At 47.0% G+C, this 18981-nt stretch overlaps 1 protein-coding gene across 8 annotated transcripts in view; it reads right to left on the bottom strand.

Moving 5' to 3' along the window:
• Nucleotides 1-2923: 2923 nt before the first annotated feature.
• LOC144153045 (uncharacterized) overlaps nt 2924-18981 on the bottom strand; it is a 59040-nt gene continuing 42982 nt past the window's right edge. For 3 of the 8 annotated variants that reach the window (XR_013319284.1, XR_013319280.1, XR_013319285.1), the window contains one exon: nt 2924-5218. Coding sequence is in view for 1 of the 8 variants with exons in the window: in XM_077684679.1 (XP_077540805.1) it covers nt 4117-4285; nt 4973-5043 (240 nt within the window). In the remaining 7 variants the exon portion in view is untranslated. Of the gene's footprint in view, nt 5219-5437; nt 14301-18981 lie in introns of those variants that run through there. The other 5 variants (XR_013319283.1, XR_013319286.1, XR_013319281.1 and 2 more) reach the window with 4 other exon arrangements.

The raw sequence follows: 18981 nt of genomic DNA, 5'->3' as shown, positions 1-18981 counted from the left end.
TGTACCTAAAACCGGCTGGCATTGGCCGTTTTTTTGGCTATCACGCCGCGGTTATTCCTTTTTGGTCTTTTGTAAGCGTCAATACAGCAACTATGATGACACGCGAGTCGAGAAAATACGTAGCCGAGCGCGATTCCTGGGATGGAAGGTGCATAAGGGGAGGAACAACGCAACGAAATGCCGCCGGCGCGGCCAGCAAGTGCGGTTACTTATCAGTGCAGCACATTCAGAGCAATAACCAAAAGCTCAACCACTTTCAGTACAAATGTTATGTTGATTTCTCTGTAGGAAAACAGTACAATAAATGGCATTGTAGGGAAAAAAACCGTGGCTCCTTTTTTTAAACACAAATTCGCCCTTTATACCACACCAACTACCCCCCCCCCCCGAAGGGCCGGTTTTTTCTTCGGGAAAAGGTGGCAACCCTAATCGTGGCGGCGGCACGGAACAATGGGAGAAAAGAGTGCCCATATTGTGTACCCTTATCTAGCGACACTATCGCGAGTGCTAGCAACAAGCCCGCCGAGACGACGAGGAACATTTCATGCCCTCCTCCATTACCATTTATCATGGTTTAGAGCAACCTTGCTGGACATCCACTTTCGCAGAGTAGGATGGCAACGAATTTTTTTTCTTCACACAGCAAGAATGGAATGAGGCCTGCATTCCCAGATTCCAGCAATCACCTGTGTATCCACATTTATGGAGCCATCTTTCAAGCTAACTCATGGTTTCTTGCATATAACCCCACACCTGCTGTAATGTCCCTTTGGGGGCCTTTGATACAAAATGAGATAAATTGAAGTACGAAATAAAGAGGGTCGATGCCTGTGTTTACATTCCATGACACTACTGCTATTGTGCAAAACTTCGCAAGATAACAGAAGTAAACGAAGACAGAAGTAACTGCAAAGGCAGGAAGATGGAACATAAGTAAAAAACATGTTGCATTTGATTTTAACCATGGTAAAGGTTCTAGGCACACTTTTCAATGACTTTCATGTCTGCGATTGTGACTGGAGGAGCGCAGAGTAACAAGGAGCCTGCAGGAAAGCCACCGGCAAGATCAGCTTTGATTAACTGGCCTTCAGGGCTACACCGAGCTTAGAGACTTTTACGGAGATGATTTTATTATGCATTGGTCTTACACGGGATACAGCAGATAAAATCAGATGAAACTTTACTGTTGCCACGGGTGGGACCTTTCTCATGTCGACTTCAGTGTTCTTCCGGCGACGGTAGGATTCATTTAGATCTCTGCGACGTCTCGGGCCATCTCGGCTTGTGAGGCCTGGGTCAGAGGGTCTGTGCTGAGCAGCGCGGCCTCCCACTGCCCCTTGTTCATAATTTAGAATAAAATGGGGTGGTTTTTAAGAGTTTGTAGGAGTTTTTCTTCACAGGACCAAATCACAGTTGGTAGGTCTGCGTATTGACGGCAAAGATGACATTGGGACACCTCAAAAAAAAAAAAAGAGTTTGGTTTTCCTTGATAACGTCACCTCGTGTACAAAATGCAAAGCTAAACCTTGTAATTGAACAAGCTTAGAAGCTCACATTCACACCAAGTGGCACCCAGCTTCTATCTGTTTTTTCACAAGCGTGTGCCATTTGTGCAAACGTGAGTACGGGTGTGGTTCAAATGAGCCTTCAAATCTAGCGAGCCTGCCTTGCCATTTTATCACAGAATAAGCCGCAATTGCCTCTAGTACACATGTTCCGGAAGAGCCAAATCTTATCAAAGTCATCAGTGCCATGTAAAGGCGGCGTCATAAGTAATTGGAACAAAGATCTGTGATTATCACAAAATATTTCTCACTGGCTTTATGACAGCCATCACTGGCTTACAGTAAGATTTTTCTATTAGGGCGTACTCCTTTAAGCACACACCAATGCAGCTAGGTAGTTTCCAGAAGAAGAAATTCCTGTAAATTTGCAAGACCGTGTTCCAATTACTTATGACGGCACCTGTACTGAGGCGGTATTCTGGTGTTCTGTCTTTTTTGTGTCTGGTTCAAAAGTTTCCATTTTGAGCAAGCCCTCATTGGCTAAAAGCGAGCTCCCGGATGTGACGCCATGCAAGCACGACAGAGCTATGAGCTGCGGCTTCTCGGAGCTACACGGAGCAGACGATTTGGAGGAGGCAGTTTTTCGTTGCATTGTTCTTGGTTCACTGGTGGAACAATAAACACATAAAAGACAATATAAAATAGGTTTAATCGTTTAAAATGTGTTCACAAGAACAGTTGCGCAAAAGTCAACCCAAAGACCGCCTACAACTGAAAGTGCGTCACAATAAAACGGACACAGAATGGACGTTTTCAAAACGGAGAATTACGAGAATACCGCTCCTGACCAATTCTTCCGAAAGGGAAATTAACCCTGAATTTCCTTTTTGTCCATCCTCCACAATGACACGGTTGTGTGAGTGTGCATGCCCGAGTCCATGCACGCATTTATCACTGCTGCATTCGGTTTCACTGGGAGCAAGGGGGGTAGGTGGTATTTCACTGGGTCGGTTTACTTGAGAGGTTGATGGTAAACGAGACCTAGAAAAGTCCCGTAACAAGATCTGCTACACTGGCGACTACCAAAACTGAAACTCATGTCAGTTGGAATCATTTTGGCACAAAAATTGACTTGCAAAGTGTAACACAAACGCTTAGCATTTTACCATGTTTTTTTATTCTGTCTCCTGGTCCTCCCAACAGGCCATAAAACTTGCACAAGAAGAACCCAGCCATTAAACCTTCTTATCAGAAAAACCCTTTTCACTCACATGCCATTGCAAAAATTTAAAGATAGGCAATGTGTTGCTATAAGGACTGAATGCCGCAATTCACAGAGAAAATGAACAGAAAGCCCACAAACAGCAACACCCCCCCACCCCCCCCCCCCCGCCCCAAAGATGCTGCACTAAAAAGTAGGAAGGGGCTGGTACTCAGCCATCTAAGCTGCACTGTTAACTGGAACTGTTGGAAAACACTCATGGTAATTTGCACTGCCTTGTTAACACTCACAGTAATTTAATAAAAACAGAAGCCGACAGCATATAGGTAACGTATAACAGTTTGTTCTATCGTGTTTTAGAGGTTTCATTCTCAAGCGTTGTCAGTTCTCATACTGTCGGCTTCAATAAAATCCTTACTGTCAGTCAGTATTTACACTGTCCATTTCTCTCTTCTTTTCCAGCCCAAACACAGCTGGTTGGGTAGATGTGCCACCCAGACCGCTCCAATGCTTCACCTGCAGAAGCGAAGAGGCCCGAACAATCTGTCACCCAGTTTGAGACTACAGTGCACTAGAATTGCCTGTTGCAAAACACCGTCCTGACCAAGTCCCCCTCTATGACGACTGGATCAGGCCACCAGGTTGACAAAAAGACACAGTGGGTGCTGACCGTGCACTGTGGTCTTTCAAATGCAAAGCAACCATAGCAGGTCACTATTAACCCAATCCTTTAACCCTGCTGCCTTGGGCCATCCAACAAAGATGCTTGTGTGTGTGTGAGTGTGTAAAACTAGTTTCCCATGGTTGGTCGTCAATTCAACCTCCAAACTGACGAGAAAGAGGAGAATGAAGGGAGAGATAATGAAGTGAATTTGGTTTGTAAACACAAACCTTTCACACTACACGATGAATGCTACATAGTCATATCACCTCCACTAGCCATCCAAGAAAGGATCTGCCTACTTTTTAATCGCATCAATATGTGCTACAGTAAAACCTTGTCATAAGAGACACTCAAGGGACCCGAGGAACATGTATCTTGTAACCAAGGTCTCTTGTAACCGAAAATTATAAAAACAGTGCAGACTCGAACATGAACACTTTTTTATAAATCAGTATCAAAGCATTTCAGACAGGTCGACAAGAAAATCCTCACTATGGCTAAAAAAGTAATTCATAGTAGTTTTAGGGACTGCAGATTGTATTAGCTTCCTTCCCAACTTTTGTAAGTAAAGCAGTTCACTTTGCAAGTGTTCCTGTTCTCACAATACCGTTAAAGTGCTCTTAGACAACTGTCAGCCTTAACTGCCGACGCTTTCTGTCCCACAATACCCTCGTCATTCTCCTCCTCTGGTTTATCCTCTAGTGCACCATTTACTTGTGCAAGGATCACAGGATCTGTAGGCTCCTCAAAAACACAAGGTCCACATCTGCAGACAAAAACTCTTCAAAAGTTTCTGGAACCTCTGCGTTCGCTTGAATGTGGGTCAAAGCCTCATCTTCAGGGCAGTTTTCCACAAGGTCGTTCATATAAGGCTCCCCTTTCATCGTGTCTCTTCTAAATAGTGAAGAACGGACTCAAAAAAGTTGCCCTCAGTAACAGAGTGTCTCTTGTAACCATGTCTCTTGTATGCAATGTTGCTAACATGGTGAACATAGGAAGACCAACCAAACCATTTTCCATTGTCTTATAAACAAGTGTCTCTTGTAACAGTGTCTATTGCAATGAGGTTTTACTGTAAACCCTCATTTTTTCAGATCAATCAGATATGTGTTAATGTACAACTTGCACAGCTCGGAACATCTGCAGATATCATTTTACCTATGTTAAACTTTTAACTGTTTGTACTTGAGCTGTGGATTTAGGAACTATTTCTTCACGCACCAAAAACAACAGCCACAGTTTGCCGCCGATGATTCTTGGTTCTTTTTTTACAAGTTGTTGTGACGTGGTCCTGGGGCATTTAAGGGCAACATAGTACGAAATTGTTTTGGTATGAACTAGTAGTAGCAGGCAGGGGCAGAATCTGGGCAGGTTTACTTGTTCGACAAAGCTTCATTATACGTTAGACAAAAGTGCACGTTAGACACAGCCCAGCTTATATTCATGGATTGTTGAGAAGTGAACATAAAGATGTGGGAGGGACTGAGTATAAAAATGATGAATCACTGCAGAAAGGATATAAGTGGCCACACTTCTTGTCCCTGCTGTAAGTGGCAGTGTCCTAGTCGTCCAGCTAGGCACCTGGTCAGGACACCCTTGATGCAATCTGCGGGGGCTTCCAAGGGATGGTTAGCTCCTCCCACAACTTGGTTCTAGCAAGAGTGAAAATGTAAAAGGTTAAACAGAGAGCCAGCAAGATCAGCCGAACACCGCTAATACATACCGTAAAATTCCGAGCCCTCCCTGCAGGTAAGTTGAGATCAGCAGCAAAATGGGGAGGGGGGGCGCTATCCCCGTATGGCACTGAATTTAAGATGGGAAGATCCCCTCCAGGAATAAAAAAAAAGACGGAATGCACACGGACCTAATATTTTGCCAAAGAATGTTAGTCATCGCTTTCAAAACCATCAAAAGGCTCCTCTGAGTCAGTTCCAAATAAAAGTTGAATAGGAATGCATGTGGAAAAATGCACAGGCTGCCATGGCATGCCTGTGTTGCCAAAGCACAGTGGATGTTGGGGCGCGGAGCAAGGGGAGGCCACAGAACAGGGAGGGGGAGGCGCTTTCCCGGGATGGCGTGGAAACACGAAATTAACAGTGAATTAAGGGGAGGGGGGGGGGGGGGGCACTTTACACGAGTGGGGGCACTTGTTTGGAATTTTACGGTAATAATACATATGAGCAAGGTGAAAAGAACACGGGAAGAGTGCACAAAAAGCAAGCACATTTGTACATGGTTTTCAATAGTTACAAATTTCCAGGTAAACAGAAAAGATAATTGAAAACATAATTATGACCTCTGAAACTGTGACTCAAGCATGCACAACTCAGCTGTCAAGGTGGATGGGCTCACTGCACTTGTCATGTTTCTCCTTTTCATTACCAGCGCTTCGAAGCTGCCGTTGTTCTTTTAAGCAGTGCCCAGATCAGAACCCTTTCAGGAACCTATCCTTTTTCTGCCCAGCCCATCACCCATGCATAGATGTGGACCAGTATTTTGAACAAGGCCGAGGTTACCGCAGTGTGTTGGTAGCTCTCGAGCAAGCACTTGCCATGGACTTTTTAATGGATCACCCTGACTTGAGACACCTTCCACCCGTCCAGGATATTGCCACTAGATACTACAGCAGTTAATGCTTCTGGTAAGAGCTGTTGTGTTTCTGATAGCAGAGGAGGATACCAACGAGGCCTGCATCTGTTTGTCCCGAGAGGTGCTTCAAGGCACGTGGCAGCTCATCCTGCGTGACGATTCCGCAAGTGGCCTGCCCCAAAGTCTCCTCACTGACGTCAGTGATGCGCAGAGCCTGGATGCCCAGCCTGGTCGTCGTACATTCCTCAATTAAACGAAGGCAGGCCACACCGCTGAGCTCAGTACCAGTCACCGCATCCCATGTCACCAGGGAGCAAGGGTGGGGAGGATGTTTGATGCTGTGTCCAAATGTACCCCGTTGATACTTGATATTGACCGCTCGGAGCTTGCACTGCACTTCTTGGCCTCTAGGTACATGTCCCACCACCTCCTCAGCTCTGCTACCTCTGCGCCATGGCTTACCGCATAGCCGTGTTCCCAACACAGCTGCTTGCATCTTGCTAGTGCTTCCGTAACCTCCCTGCCCTACGTTCTACTTTCACCCATGCGCTTTGGCAAATGTGAGGTGGCCAGGACCCTGCCGATCGTTTGCTGGATCCACACCTCAGCTTCTTCATAGTCCTTCAATGCTCCTGCTTCCTCCTGCAGCATGTCAGCCACTTCTATAGCCCTGTCTGTCAGTGTACACTGCTTGGATGGGTCCAAGCTTGGCAGGCATTGTGAGGGGGTCGCAAAACCAAACGAGAGTTTGATCTGCTGTGGTCACTGCCAGCGCTCTCCCCGCCACCTGTGTCAATGACCATGCTGGTTAGCTTGGGAAACACAGCAGGGGAGACTAAGCAGTAATCTATCGCTTGTATTCACTGGCTAGGCGCGCATGCAGGCAACCATACGAGTTCGCCATCACTGGTTATGTCAGGCTCCGCGGGATGGCGGTACTTGTCTGTGCTAAGCACATTATTTGTGTTGGACGTTCCAAACTCACCATACCGAACTCAAAGTAATGCCTCGAGTCCAATGTGAGTGCGATTAATAATATCTCCGTTGACACCACTGTTGAGAATCGGTTAAAAACTGAGCAGACGACGCATGCCGGTGTTTTTTTTTCTTCGGAGTGCGGGCGCAGGGGCACAAGCCCATTATATCTGTGGCACATCGGTCATGTCCGTGGCCGTTTCCAGTGTTGCCAAGTGAAGAAATTGACAGCTAAACTTTTCAATGAATACCACCTATACAGGAGGACCTATCGTGAGCAGCCCAAGTAGTCCTGCCATTGCTGTTTTCTGTCGTGTTCACGACCACCAATCCCGTAGTCTGCCCATTCTAGCAGAAGTTGGCTACCGCTGTCACATTATCCAAAGCAACTGTGCGCATTAAGGCCGCCAACAATGATCACAGGGAGGTTTAAGGCCACTGAGTCTTCTTCCATACACGCAAGTGTTGGGGCGTTAAGCTGGGATGAATCCCTGCCAGCCAACAGATACACCAGGCCAAAGGCAATGCTCGGATGGCCAGTGTGGCCTGTCAGCTACATACATTCCAAGCAACCACCCCATCCTCCCTGTCCAGGACTTCACCATTTTCTTTTCCAGGCACCCTACACTCATGTTTAGGTAGAACGGTGGCTGCCTTTTGCGGGTGCTGCACTACCGCCTCTTCCGCTCAGCTGGTGTATGCTGTGTTACATTCAGCCGTGCCATATCATTGGACCACCTACCATTGCTTGTGGGTGGTCTCTGCTGTTCGTATGCCCTCTCCCACTGCTCATTCCCTGCCCCGGTACTCCTGCCAGCTGCAGAAAAGCCTGCCCCAGAGCATCTATGAAAGTTAGGACCCGATGTTGTTTTGCCTGTTTCCAGTGCAGAGCACCTCTGTTTGGGTGAAGCAGAGTGTGGCAGCTAGCAACCTTCCTCTCGTACTTGGCTTGGCTAGCCACATGGCTTCTTTTCGCTTTCGAATCCGAAATCAACAAAAAAAGGGACACATTTTATTCTCATTTGCCTTGCGTGAAGCTTCTAAATATTCCTGACAAATTTTTGGAGCTCCTGTACTGCCAATTGTTGAAACTACTTTACGTCGACACCAGTATTTCAGGAAGCCTTATTACCACAGCCGTCGTAAACCCAGCCATGCAGTTTTGTCAAACCTGCCATTACTACGCCCCTCAGAGGTCCCCGTCAACACTTGCTGAGCTCAAAGCGATTTTCGACGCCTTGACGGCTATAGAGCTGCTGAGGCCAGACCAATCACAGCCTTTCAACATCTTTACAGATTCAATGCAAGCAGTCCGAGACCTCCGGAAAGTACTTCATCAAGTGCCCATGTCCCAAACCATCCATGCGAAGGCTGCGGCCCTTAGTTTCAGAGTGAAGATTACTTGGGCCCAGAGGACGTCGACCCCTGGACAGCAACAGGCGAATGCGGCGACTCGTATACCTCCAACGACCCATCCACTGTCCTTATTTCCAGTTGACGCAATGTCAAAGTTGGCCATCGACAAAGAAGACCTTCGGCGCTCCACACGCGCACTTATTCCACCGTGTGGATCAAACCTCCCTGGTGGGCTCACCCGCCGCGAGGAGGTGGCGCTACGAAGGATTCGCGTCGGGGCTGCTCTTACACCAGCTGTCACCCACACCTGGCCCCCGGATCGACGGGCTCCATTTGGCCGGACATGTCCATTTTGCACCACATCGGCATCGACCGCAGACATTCACCATCTTTTGTGGACTTGCCGTGGCCTCCAACGTTCCCGACAGCAAGTACTACATAGTGTGGGACTCAACCCAGGCCGGCCCCCCCGACTACAGACGCTGGCTCTTTGGGCCGTATCACCGGAGCCTTTTAGACTTTCTTAGTGAAAACTCCCTGTTTACGTACATTTAAACACACTCGCCTCTACCGTTTTATGCTGCAGAGCAAACTTTTGCAATTAAAAAAAAAATCATTTACAATAATATTGCCTTTCTTTTTTTTTTTCTGGGGCCACCTGTCTTTTTTTTTCTGGAGCCACCTGCAATTTTCGAGCTTGCTGACAAGCCATGCGAGAGACCTTCAATGCTTTTCTGGTTAGGAAACTCCAGCCGAAGTTTCATTCAGAGACAAAAGCTGCCGCTAGTGAGAAGGGTGCACCGGCCTTCTGCGATGCTTGCTGGCCAGCTGTTTCTCCATTGGCAACACGCTTACATTCTTCTGTTCTTCTTTTCCACCAGTGAAACCTGAGCTAACTATGCATATTTTTGTAGCAGTTACAGTCAAAACTCGATCTAACGAAACCAAATCTTACAAATTTCCCGATCTAGCATACACAACATTTGAATGCCCCCGCAGGTGCCTATACAGCCCAATACTTTTTATGAACTCAAATTAACGAAATAAATTCAGCGCCATTCCCGATTTAACACAGTATTTCGAGAAGCAGACTCATTAAAAAAGTAAGTTCGAATGTGTTTTGTACGAACGCAACAAAGGTTACTGTGCCCCTTAAGAAAAAAAAAAGGGGAGGGGGGGGGGGAGGCATCTAGTTACATTTTTACAAGGCTTTACGAGATAAACTACGACATAACAAGATGAATCAGTGATACTGCACCAGCAGTGATAGCGGTGCTTGCTTCATGTCTCGAAGAACCCCTAGCCATGTATTGTTATTTTCCCCAGGGATATTTAGCACAGCGCTAAATTATCAGCAGTCGAGCACCACGGCCGCCGCAATTACATGTCATGGTGGCTGCTGGAATAGACATCGAATTTATGGAACCAACTGTTTTATGAATGGCAGTCTCGATTTTACGAAGTTTTCGATTTAACGAAATAATTGGTTGTTTCCGGTGATTTCATTAGATCAAGTTTTAACTGTACTTACACGTACCTTAGCTGCGGGAGAGGAAAGACCACGCGTGTTACAAAGGCATGTTCACTGTTCGTTAGGTGCGACAGGCACGGCTAAGTTCGTGCTTTGGGAGTGCAGACATTCGGCATTTTCACATAGTATTCACTAGCCTTTGATTTGCCACCTAGATGATATGGGTTAACTAGAGCTGGAATTAAAGCAGTATGCAGCCCTGTGTGACCTGATGTGCTGAGCAAATAGGTATACAAACACGGCTTCTCAGCACGCTGGTTTAGCACTGCATCTGCGTGATTTTATAGCTACGCAATAATATAACAACAATAGAAATCTACAGTTGGAAAGTTCGCATGAACAGCAGAAAAAGAAACACTAAACAAAATGAAAGCAGATAATGGGCATGCGGAGGGAAGGGAAGGGGAGGGGTAGATATTACAACCTTGGGTGGCTGCTAGGCTGAGCACAGAGGTAAGGTGTCTAACAGATTAACACTCGCACGCAAAGCGCCTACCACCCACCAACCCAAAGGGCAAGTTAAAGAAAAACACATGTACGCACAGTTAGCCATGTCCGGCTTTTCAGAACTCGAAATAACTGATTGGATTGTCAAAATGTGGCCACCGCAGATTTCGGCTGCGCAACACAGATGACAAAAAGCTTTGACTGCTGCCTGGCTGTAGCAGGCGGCTGCCAAGCGTGTGCAGATGAGACTGCACCAGCTCACCATGGCTGTGCTGTACAAGTGTTTATTTGCATAAGTTTGTGGCAATAGTGGGATGGACGCAGGGAAGTGAGAGACATCATACAAATATCCCACAATACATCATGTGACCGTGACCATGCCTCCGGCTTCGTTGGATAGGCCGGCAGATTTTTGAATATCCGAGGAATGGCACCGACACAGAGCTTGGACTTCTTGCGCTGGAGAGACACAGATTGGCTCGAATAACATCCACGGGGTCGAAATGTTTCTCACACACATGCCCGTCTTCGACTTGAAACCGAAAGCGCCCGTCTCCTGTCGCAGAATGGCCTGCGTCCACGTGTCACACTGTTCGCAGTCGCTAGGGAAGCAGAATAGCGAAGCTTGTTCCTACGCACTTTGATAGGCAGAATGGCAACCAGGCACGCAGCACACCACGTCCACGTGTCACACTGTTCGCGGTCGCTAGGGAAGCAGAATAGCAACGGTTCTTGTTACGCACTTTGATAGCCAGATTGGCAACCAGGCACGCAGCACACCGAGTCCACGTGTCACACTGTTCGCAGTCGCTAGGGAAGCAGAATAGCGAAGCTTGTTCCTACGCACTTTGATAGGCAGAATGGCAACCAGGCACGCAGCACACCACGTCCACGTGTCACACTGTTCGCAGTCGCTAGGGAAGCAGAATAGCGACGCTTCTTGTTACGCACTTTGATAGCCAGATTGGCAACCAGGCACGCAGCACACCGAGTCCACGTGTCACACTGTTCGCAGTCGCTAGGGAAGCAGAATAGCGAAGCTTGTTCCTACGCACTTTGATAGGCAGAATGGCAACCAGGCACGCAGCACACCACGTCCACGTGTCACACTGTTCGCGGTCGCTAGGGAAGCAGAATAGCGACGGTTCTTGTTACGCACTTTGATAGCCAGATTGGCAACCAGGCACGCAGCACACCGAGTCCACGTGTCACACTGTTCGCAGTCGCTAGGGAAGCAGAATAGCGAAGCTTGTTCCTACGCACTTTGATAGGCAGAATGGCAACCAGGCACGCAGCACACCACGTCCACGTGTCACACTGTTCGCGGTCGCTAGGGAAGCAGAATAGCGACGGTTCTTGTTACGCACTTTGATAGCCAGATTGGCAACCAGGCACGCAGCACACCGAGTCCACGTGTCACACTGTTCGCAGTCGCTAGGGAAGCAGAATAGCGAAGCTTGTTCCTATGCACTTTGATAGCCAGAATGGCAACCAGGTACGCAGCAAACCTAAGGTATCATAGATGAGTGAACAAAAGTGTGTCGCACAGCAAGCAATGCAAGAAGATGGCGACCCAATGCTCTGCCAATGCAGCCGCAGCCGTGCAAGCCACCTGCACCAGACTCACAGCGCCGCTGCGCAGGAGCTTTGGTCAAAATATGAAGCTCCCCATAGCATTACGCAGAAGTTTCGTGACCAGAAAAAGGACTCTGGCCATGCCAAGGACAAGTGGAATATTCATATCTGGTACATGACAGCATAGTAAAATCGACAGTTGGGCTGGTTGGTGTTGATACATCGTTAAGTAGCGCTTGAAACAGAACGAAAGCAGAGACGACACATGCGACGGCACTAACTCGCAACTGTTTTTATTCCGCATAAACACAAATATATACTCAGAACAAACAACGTGCCCAGGTCAACCCCTCGATAATGTGGTTCAATGAACACAAGATTACAATGGTTACAGGATTACAGTGCGATAAACACAAGATTACAATGTTCTTAGGTATTTTGTGGGTTGCTTGTTGAATGTCAACATTGTAATCTTGTGGTTATCAAACCGCACTATTGAGGGGTTGACCTGGGCACGTTGTTCATTCTGAATATATATTTGTGTTTATACGTAGTAAAAACAGTTGAGAGTTAGAGCCGCCACATGTGTCTTCTCTGCTTTCGTCCTGTTTCAAGCGCTTCTTAATGATGTATGACAGCATGCTCACTGAAGCGCGGCTTCCGTAGACAGTAATGCCACATTTCCCTCCAGTACAAGCAGGAAATTCCATAGGACAGAGCACTAAGAAAGCGCGCAGCCTGCGGACCAGACGATATCCCACATACTAAGCAGCATCGCTGCTGTATGGCATGTCGGATGGTGTGTCGGACAGCGTACGGCATGTCGGACGGCAGTGTCGAACACGTTCGCACAGACTCCACACAAGGCCTCAGCCGTTTCCAGGCCTGCTGCATTTTCTCACTCCATAGCTGACAATTGTCAACAAAGGGCCCCTCCAGAAATTGCATAGATCGAGAAACTGTGCCTCATTGCCTTCTCGTTTCCCGATAGAGCCTGTCTCATAGGGAATTGAGAGACTTCTCTGGGCACGTTCCCATGGTCCAGGAACCGTGGGTCCAGGAAGGCAGCAGTTAATATGCCGTGCTCGTCTATAAGAGAATGGTGGTCAAACTTGTTGCGCATTCTTTCCTTCATGCACCTCAGCATCCGGCTGTCTTCAGCGCTAAGAGTGAGACACTCCTTTAGCTCACTATGAAGCACGAGACGCAAAGACAACAACACGTCTTTTTCGTTGGAAAGGATTTCCACAGTGACATGGAAGCCCTTAAGGGGGGACACTCTTACAACAATTTTTTAATTTTTGAGTAAACTCTGTGAAACTTGTCAGTCCTGCTGCTTTTGCCCCACTGATGTCAAATACGCCTTTATTTTTGGAGGCAGTCAGTTTCCAAGAAAATAAGATATAATTAGCCACTTTTGGAGGAACAATAGACAAAACAGTGTTGGTCATAAAACTAATATTTATGTTTTCCAATACTATGAACCCTGGTGAAAGCAACAGGGAAGCAGATTTTTGATGCATCGCTTCGAATTAATTTTACAGCTCATTAAACTTAGGTGGCACCAATGGCAAGGAACCATTTTGAACGCCCATTTAAAACACCAAAGTTTAATGAGCTGTAAATTAGTTCTAAGAGATGCATCAAAAAACCACTTTCTTATTCCATTCCCTGCTGTTCGTAGTGTTGGAAAATATAAATATTATAGTTTTATGACTAACACTGCTTTGTCTATTGTTCCTACAAAAGTGGCTAATTATCTCTAATTATTGTGGGAACTAATTAACTAACTCAAAAATAATGGCATATTTGACATCAGTGAGGAAACAGACTGACAAGTTTCACAGAGTTCTTAAAACTTAGAAGAATTTGTTTTTAAAGCCCTGTCCCCCAAAAATATGCAGGCTCCTGCACTTTGTCCCACTGGGCCACAACCAGCATCAAGTCGGTAAAATGTGAAGCTAGCTTGCCAAAATCTCTGCAGTTTTGCAGCCGGCTCTCAAACATGGCCAACATGCTATGCCAGTGAGTTGGAATGCTGTCCTTTGAAGACGGAGGATGCTACAGCGTTGAGGACATGCTGCAGCACTCGTGGTAATCGGTCTGTACTACGTCAATTGGGTCGGCCTCGGCAGTCTTGAGCGGTTCACCAACTTGTATCATCGATGGGGCTGACACTTTGCATTCCTCTCAACAAGTTCTAGTTGCTGATCTTTGTAATGCACTGCCCTCACCAGCTCCCGACCCTGCAACAGCAGCTTGTGAAGGCATGCATCTCCGCGGAATCCGTCTACCATCACCAAATTTTGATGGGTGCGCCCCATGCACAGGTGGTGTTCGCTGCTTGCCAACGCAACCGCTATGCGCATGTTTGAAGCTGTGTCCATCACCAACTTTCGAGTCTTCTCTGTCTCGAGTAGCACAACAAGAACTCCTCTGTGAACAAAGCAAAGAGCACAAGGAATGTTTTTATGGGCAATTATTTCATATCAAATTGCCCAACCGAAAAGTTTCGTCCAAAAAAGTTTGTATACAATGGTGCTACCTCATTGACCACGAGAAATCGAACATGCATGCACGCTTGCATTTCTTGTTCGTTGTTCTATTTTTATGAATTATGCACAAGCCAAAAGTGAAGCCTGTTTTCTTGTAACCTGCATACCTTGCGAGAGAAAAAAATTAAGAAGTAATGAAAGTGGCACAGGTGACGGCGCTATGTTCCAGCGGCTGGAGTTATTATTTTTTTTAGTTTGGGGTTTTGTGCACGTCAAGGTGTAAGAGTTCTGTTCAAAATTTGTTTGAATCCAAAAACTAGGCCAGACTGACAGGGAAGCAGCAAAAAGAAAATTTTGCTATCTGCAATAAAAAAAAACTAAAAAAATTGTGAAGCTAAACTAGATGCTAGATTGGTGATCCCTTTGATACCCCCATCTCCAAATCAGCTATCTAAAATTGGCTTGTTCAGAACAAATTTAAATATACGCAAAAAGGATGGATTGCTGGGCTTCTTTCAAATATGCGAAATTCAAAAACCAAAGTAATGAAATTGGGGAGGCTGGACTCCTAAAGAAGGACAACAACACTTCTGAAATTATGTTGCAATATTTTGTTCACCCTGAAGTTCAAAGCAACTGAACTCGTGCGTTCCAAACGCATCTCCGTGCGATGCGCTACGCTACTGCCTCTGCTTTTCCATTTTTTCCTCTATGTGCTTTTATAATTTGCGTGTTTATCAAAGAGTGTCGTCGCATTCTGTGGCAACACCAGGGAGCATTGAAACTTTTATGGCCTTCTGAAAAAGAAAGCCACATTTCCAATGGTTTTCATTAGCGATGTTTTACTGAACAGGCGCTAGCATGGTTACAGTCGTGGCCTAGGCCTAGCAAAAAGTGTGCCTTTGCGATCATCACTCTTCTTTTAGCAAAACAGGGTGTCTAGCAAATCGCCTAATTCAATTTCCCTGACGTTTCCATGTTTTCCATGACCATTTTAAACGAAATTCCCTGACCTATACAACAGACGCCATTCTGTGGAAATGGTCCGTGAAGCATATAAAAAGCATATACAAAACACATTCTATTGTAGGGAAAAACACATTTGTTGCAAGTGCCCTAATTCTCAAAATGCACTTTGATTAACTTCAGTTTGTTTGTTCAGTTTGAGGTTTCCGCTCTCGCTGCGCTTCCAGTTGCAGCCTCAATGATCTCGTCCACTGTGTTGTTACGGCTTCAGAGAGTTTATATCTTCTTGCGAGATAGAAGCTTCAAGTTGCGCTTCAGCGAGCACCTTTTGCTTTTTTTTTTTTTATTGTTCTGGCTCGACATGCAACTTGAACCGCATGGTGCGTTTTTGCATGCGATTCGGGCGCAGCAGCTTCTGCCTCGCTTAGAAAATGACGCGCGTCGCGCGAGGCATTGGGAGGAGCCTGCCGACTTGCGCCAATGGGGAGGTGCGCGCCTCATGCGGCAGTTTCGAAGCGCTCGAGACAGCCGGCTGGCTCCGCCAGAAATGTTTAGGCTTAGCACCCCGGCAGATATTGCATGAACGCTTTCACTAGCGCCGCGGATGATGTTTTATAGTACCGTTTTCGCCTACATTATAAGCTCCTTTACCGCACAAGCAACTTCGTGCGTGCCTTGGGCAGCATTTTAGAGAGCACTTAGAAGCGGTCGCTTGAGCTCCCGACACCACTTCGCGGTCGAAGCCTCTGCAATGTTTCCGCTGCTGGCAGCACCGCGCGCAGCGTGCAGGCGGTTTCTCGGCAGCGTCAGTGGCGTCAGTGACGTGCGCGGTGTATTTTCGCGAGCAGGAAACGCCCCACGCGGTTCACGCTAAACCATGTTATGTTCCTTTTTGATTAGGTAATTCTGGCTCCTGATGTCATAAGAAAGAAGTTCTTTCAAGATTAGCTCCCAAAAAGCGCAACTTTTAAAATTCGCTGAAAAAAACCGCGTTGTGCGTGCAATTTGGGCACCACCTACATCGCCCCTCTGCGCAAGTGCAACCAGCAACCCAAGCCAGCTGCGAGTTGCGTGAACCGCACGGCGAGTTCTGGACGTGATTTGTGCGCGGTATTTTCACGGCCGCGTCGACGATTTCGTGCCTGCGGTGGCTCCTTTCCTGCACAAGCAAGTGCGTTTGTGCCTTGAGTAGCATTTTAAAGAGCGGTTAGAAGCGGTCGTTGGAGCTACCGCACTACTCCGTGGCCGGTGCAGCCGCCATCCGCCATGTTGCCGGCGCCTGCCGCTCGGCACGCACCGTGCGGGTGGTTTTCGCGGCGGCGTCAGCGCACCTTAGGCGTGCGCGGCGCGTTTTCGCTTGCAAAAAACCAGAAAACATTTCATGCGGTTCACGCTTTCGTCGCGCGAGAACGTTTGCGTTCGGTAACTTCTTGGGGGCCCGCAACACTGGTTTCCCCTATTCTGAAACTGTGGGCAGGCCCCGAAATGGTTTTCCCTGACTGGTAATACTTGATTGAAAAATTTCCTGACAATTTCCTGACTTTTCCCGGTGGCGCGAAATTCCCTGACTTTTCCCTGTTTTCCCGGTCGCTAGACACCCTGCAAAAGGAAAGAACAATGTGACAGAACGAAGTTTTCCTGATGTGTTGACTGCCGTAACTGACTTTGTGCCAGGCGGGTGCAACGGAGGGGATGAATTGACCACCAGATGGTAAGCAGTTAAAACCGACCAGTTCTCTTGACGGGGGAATCTCCGCAGGTGACGTATGCTGGGAGCACTTCAAACAAAGAGGCGCCTTCTCTCTTCACTGACGATACACGATATGCTGACCAGTGAAATAACCAGTAAGCTAGCATGCCTCAGCACAAGGATACCCATTATGCCAGTAACGCAGACGCACCCATGCTGCTTGATGCCGCAAGTGTGTGAACGTATTGTGAGGCTAGAGAGAGAATCAGTTTCAATCAAGCACCTGGGCTCACGAGTTGTCTAAATTCTGTTCTGTAGTCGCCATGAAGCAGTTTAGTGAATTCTTCAGTTAACTATCATTGCAGCAAAGCAGACCTTTCAATAGTCCATTCTAAGTTTGTTGGATTGTGTTTGACGGCTGTGTGAACATCTAAGTCGCAACAAAAATGTTATAAGCATTTCACTTCATTTTTATGCTGATGTACGTGTCATCCAAGATGCTTAGATAAATTCAAAAGTGTTTCTTATATGTATATTTAATTGGTTATCAGTGTCATCCAACAAATTACCAAACTTTCGTGTTATTTTACTATATTAAACGCCTTCGTGCAAAAATCTTACTTTTTTAGTTCGGTACTTTACTCATTCTGCAACTGGAACTCTCTTATAACTAATTTCACAGAGTGCTTTTTACATGATTAGGCGTGTCCTGGTAAAATGTATGTTTTTCACACCTCGGAACACATTGCAGCTTTAAAATTTTTGTTTTTAAGCAAGTGCGCCATTAAAAAGATCAGACCACAGTTTTCTCACTTTCTCCGATTTTTATAACCTCATGAGGTTGTCTAGGTATATTCTGTAAGCCAAATGGCCCTCAATGATATCACCAGCGGGAACGAATTTCAGAAAGTAAGTTTGCTTCGTCGCTGTGCAGCCTGTGCTTTTACAATCCAATGGTCTATTCATCTCCCCTGTTGCACCTGCCCAACACGGAGTCAGTTACGGCAATCGACACAGTGGGAAAACTTTTTTGTCCTACTGCTCTTTCTTTTTGCTAAAAGAAAAGTGACGCCAGCAAAGGCACACTTTTTGCCGAGCCTTGGCTACAACCATAGCCGTGCTCAATGTTTTTAGATACTTTTTTAGTTTCATATCTCCCCACTGCGGCCATGGAGAGAAGGCGGCTGGCCACGACTCTCGCCACCGCGGCGGTTGCGAGTTGCACTAGGGGAGCAAGCGTCTGCTAGCGGAGAGCATTCTACTCAGCATCGCCAGTTTTCACCGCTTCTAGCTGCGTACTGCAAAAGAAATAACTGTTCTCGGAAGTTGCTCATCGTTTTGTTGTGGCCGTTCGTGATTTGTTTGAAAGGAGCAGTATTAGGCAAACAGTAATGTAGGCATCCGGATTTACGCAGGGATGTACGCATCAGGGATGTAGCCCAGGGATTTTGAGCGGTTGCTAAAATATAAAAAATTAGAGTTTTAAATGAAAGTTCGCGTTGCAGTGGCCGTCAAGTGTGCACACAAATTCTCTCGCCGCGCCAATGGCGTAAATTTATTGCATCACGAATGATATTTCCTCACAGCTGTGCGCAACAACTGCTTTCTTTATGATGAACATCCGAGGTAGCCCAGCTTCTGAGCCTCAGTAGCTGGCTGCCCGCTTCGAGTTCAGTGCCTGTAAAACTTGGAACCATCGAGCATAGCTCGGCAAAACTGGATGCCACTCACTCACACTCACTCAAAAAAATATATTTATACTGAAGCACTCACTCGCACTCACGCTCGCCACTCCGCCCTCACCACTCGCTCTCACTCACACTCACGCTCGCCCCTCCGCTCTCACTACTCGCATTCACTCGCACTCACGCTCTCCACTCGTCCCCACCACTCGTACTCACTCGCGCTCACGCTCGCCCCTCCGCCCTCACCACTCGCACTCACTCGTGCTCACGCTCACCACTCG

The sequence above is a fragment of the Haemaphysalis longicornis genome, unplaced genomic scaffold (assembly GCF_048455015.1).
Source record: "Haemaphysalis longicornis isolate Haplotype H1 unplaced genomic scaffold, Haemaphysalis longicornis Haplotype H1 scaffold_9, whole genome shotgun sequence".
NCBI classification, from domain to species: domain Eukaryota; kingdom Metazoa; phylum Arthropoda; class Arachnida; order Ixodida; family Ixodidae; genus Haemaphysalis; species Haemaphysalis longicornis.
Note: the sequence above shows the minus strand (reverse complement) of the source record. Positions and strands in the feature narration are given on the sequence as shown.